General features: G+C 51.5%; 1 protein-coding gene across 1 annotated transcript in view; it reads left to right on the top strand.

The window, feature by feature from the left end:
* Positions 1-2749: 2749 nt before the first annotated feature.
* PAX2 (paired box 2) overlaps positions 2750-3779 on the top strand; it is an 82469-nt gene continuing 81439 nt past the window's right edge. Inside the window, exons 1-2 of the mRNA XM_009277991.1 lie at positions 2750-2759; positions 3482-3650. Of these exons, the coding sequence (XP_009276266.1) occupies positions 2750-2759; positions 3482-3650 (179 nt within the window). The remainder of the gene's footprint in view (positions 2760-3481; positions 3651-3779) is intronic.

Genomic DNA, 3779 nt, shown 5'->3' with positions numbered 1-3779 from the left:
GGACCCCCAGCCCGGGGGGGGGCAGGGGGCTGCGTGCCGTGCGTGTGCGAAAGAAAACACACACCCCCCGAACCAGGTCTTTCCTCCGCGAAGGCACTTTCCCCGTCGCCCCGCGGACCGCACGAGTTCATCGCGACTCGTGTCGGCCTCCCGGGCCGGACCCCTTCCCTGTCCCTGCCCCGCCGGGCCGGGGCTTCCCGCAGCCCTGCGTGGCTCTACACCCACGGTTTCCCCCGCGATCTGTTGCCGTTTGCTTTGATTTCGGATTTCAGTGGCAGAGAGAGGGGAGACGCCAGTTTCAAATTAATGGCGGGTTGGTCGGCGGCTGTTCCGTGCTTCGTTTTGGTTCGGTTTGGCGAAAGGTTGGACTGCGGGAAAAATAGGACAATTGTATGGGGAGGAGATCTGGCGGCTTCGGAGGCTCCCAAGAAGTCACGGTCCCTCCTGGTTTATTTACCAGATCCCCGGTGTGCATTTTAAATGCATTCCTGGCACAGAGGAAAGTGCGTTCGTGATGTATTTTCACTTTAAAGAACGCCTCTATAAGAGGGGGACGAAGGAAAGCGGAAAGACCCCTTTGCCAGGGACTGCAACAAGGCATTTTCAGGGATTTTAATTTCACCGCACGGAGGGAAAATAATTCCGAGATTTAAATTAAAGAAAGAAATACAAATAGAAAGCCGAGGCTGAGAGCATCTTGAGTCAGGAAATGAATAATTAAGAGCAATTTGTAACTTTTGACACCGAAACTTTTGAGGACACGCCCTGCCCGCCGCATAAAAACAAACCGAAAAGATATAAAATGGAAAGGCTTGAAGTTTAAAAAAATCCCGATTTCGCCGTGAGAAGGAAGGCGCAGAAACACAAACCCGTGATCAGATCCCCCAAGGTGGATGTCGGTAACTGTCTTCCTGTTTCTAAATCAGTGATTTCCAGGATACATTGCTTAAAATGTAGGGTTTGATTTTCGAAGACCTTTGGGAGAAAACAGTCCGTGCATTAGACGTTATTTTTAGTTTTCAGCGGTGCGACCTGCTTTCAGGCGCGATGGCAGTAATTCTGCCTCCGGTACGATCCGGAACATGCAGGCAGCCGAAAGAGGCATTTCGCCGTCTCTGATTTTTAAAAAACTCCAGTGAGATTCGTGAGCAATTCTGGCTTCCGATTTAAAAAAAAAAAAAAAAAAAGAAAGAAAGAAAAAAAGAAAATCACCATTTGATTTGTTCCCTAAAATGTATTTCTAGTTCTACAGACCTAGATATTAGTAACCAATTAAAATACACAGGGGCGCGGGCTCCTGACACACACACACGCAGAAACAGCAAAACACGATCCGTAGGAAAGCGGTACGGCTGGCTGGGTACGTGCATGCACGGACGCCGGCACTCACACGCAGCTAAATACGCGTAAATATCTTACTGCTCTGATAGGAATTACCTTAGAAAAGCACGGGGCAGAGCAAAACAAACTCGTGTGAAAATTATCCGGGCTGCAATAATTTGAATTATTAATTTTTTAATCTTTTTTGCATCTGTTGCCTTTTAATACTTTGTAATGCGAGTTATAAAGGGTGCCTTGAATTATTTATCGTGGAGTTGCCGAGGAAATTGCTGTCTTGTAACTTTAGAGGCAACATGTGCAGAAGGGCTTCTGAACAAATGAAGAAAACACACAGCAGCATATACCCGCGGGTTTTAGTGGGGAAAGATAAATATCCCCCCCTTCCCCTCGGAAACCCTAAATACGTTTTAAGAAAGACTAACAAAAGAATGCAACAACTAAACCCGCCTTACCGGGGAAGGGACGGGGAAGCCAGCCGGCGCCCTGGCCGAGGCGGCTGGGAGGGGATACGTGGAGGTGTTACTGAAGGGGTGGGGGAGATGGAAAAAACTCTATTTGTGCGAAAGGACTTGGATCGATCGCAGGGCAATGAGAGTTTCCACTAAGTTCAGAGCCAATAAGTCAGTGTCAGAAGCAGGGGAGAAAAAAACCTCAGCGAAAATACAAACAGATCATTTTTCAGCAAACTGCAAAACGAACTAAGATCTCCTGGCGAGGAAGATACAGGAGGTTAGGGTTGTGTGAAAGGAAAGCTTTAATACAGTGTGAACTCCACAGCTATATCAGCTGGATATTCCGGAGATAGAGACACCCAGGTAGCAGCGCCAGCGAAGCCGCACCGCCTGCGAGTGTGCATCTCCCCGGGCAAAGGCGAACTGCTCCCGTCTCTAATGCAGACCACCCCAGGTGCAGGCGGCTCACAACCGCCTGTCTTGCTGAGTCCCCAAAGGAGGTGTTTCCCTTTATTCCCGTCACTCCGTTCCTCCTGCCCGTGCTTAGCAGGTGCATGCTTATTTTTTCCCCAAATTATTTCTCGAAATGGAGAAAGATCGGGAAAAAAGCGATCCTAGCTATCCGAGACAGAGCGGGTTTTTGCCTGGAAAGGGAGAACAGAGGAAAACGGAGCATTTTACATTCTCCCCGAATTAGACTGGGGGTCGAGGGGGAAGACGGAACCGTGCGAGTCTGTTAGATTTTTTTTTTTTTTAACTGGAGGATTTTTCCTTTAAAGATCGAAAGCTGAGGAGAGAGAGGGTCTGTCTGCAAACGAACACCGGCCGCGGGACACAAAATATTTTCTTTCTCTCTCCCTCCCTCTCCCTACATTTCTTTCCCTTTTTCTTTTTCTCTCTGAATCCCTTCAACCCTCATCCGAAAATAACGGGAGAGGACGCGTTGCATGGGGGACATGCCGCGGGGTGAGGGAGAGAGGGGTTCGCGAGCAACTGTAATTAACAATGTGATAGAAAATCGTGGAAAGAAAATGAAAGGAGAGAGGAAAAGCCCAAGAGTAGAGGGAAGGGGGTGCGGCAGGGGGTCCGCCCGTAGCCGCTAAGCAGCTGAGCTCCGGAGTTTGGGAGAGCACCTCTCCCCAACTCTTGGGAGAGGAGCCGGAGCGGGCACTGCCTCCATCCTCGCCCCACCACAATGGCCCTGAGAAGCCGCCGCTCCGGCGTCCCGGGCGGGGACCGCGGGCGGGAGAGGTGCTCTCCGGCCCAGGGAGGGGAGACGGCGTACGGGGGGGACAGTCCCCGGCTAGCCTCCGGCTCGAGAAAATTCACACTGCCTTCTCCTTCCTTCCCATCTTTCCCCCTCTCTCTTTCTTTTTTCCTTTCTCTTTTCTTTCTTTCTCTCTTTCACGCTTTTTTTCCTCTTTCTTTCCTTTCTGTATCTTTCTCTCGTTAGTTTTCTTTCTTTCTTTTTCTTTCCCCGTTTTTTCCTCTTTCTTGCTCTTTCTCCCTTTTTCTCTTCTTCTCTCTCCCCCCCCCCCCCTTCCACCTCCCCCCCAGCTCCCCGCCATCACCTCCATCCATCTGTAGTGACTGGAGATTTTGCAGTACCGGTGGCGAAGAATCCACGACTAACGGTGTGTCTCTGGTGTGCGTGGGTTGTTGTGTTTTTTTTATTTCTCTTTCCCCAGCAGGGCACGGGGGTGTGAACCAGCTCGGGGGGGTGTTTGTGAACGGCAGGCCCCTACCTGACGTGGTGAGACAAAGGATAGTGGAGCTGGCTCACCAGGGGGTGCGACCCTGTGACATTTCCAGGCAGCTGCGGGTCAGCCACGGTTGTGTCAGCAAGATCCTGGGCAGGTAAGGAAAGAGGCAGCTCCTTCCTCTCCCCTGGGACGGCACTGGCGCATCCCTTCCCCGCTCCGGTGTGACCTCCCGCCCTTCCCGCGGCGCCGGGCTCTCCCCGCCACCTCCCCGAGCGGCCCCGGC

The sequence above is a fragment of the Aptenodytes forsteri genome, unplaced genomic scaffold (genome assembly GCF_000699145.1).
Source record: "Aptenodytes forsteri isolate BGI_AS27 unplaced genomic scaffold, ASM69914v1 Scaffold15, whole genome shotgun sequence".
NCBI classification, from domain to species: domain Eukaryota; kingdom Metazoa; phylum Chordata; class Aves; order Sphenisciformes; family Spheniscidae; genus Aptenodytes; species Aptenodytes forsteri.
Note: the sequence above shows the minus strand (reverse complement) of the source record. Positions and strands in the feature narration are given on the sequence as shown.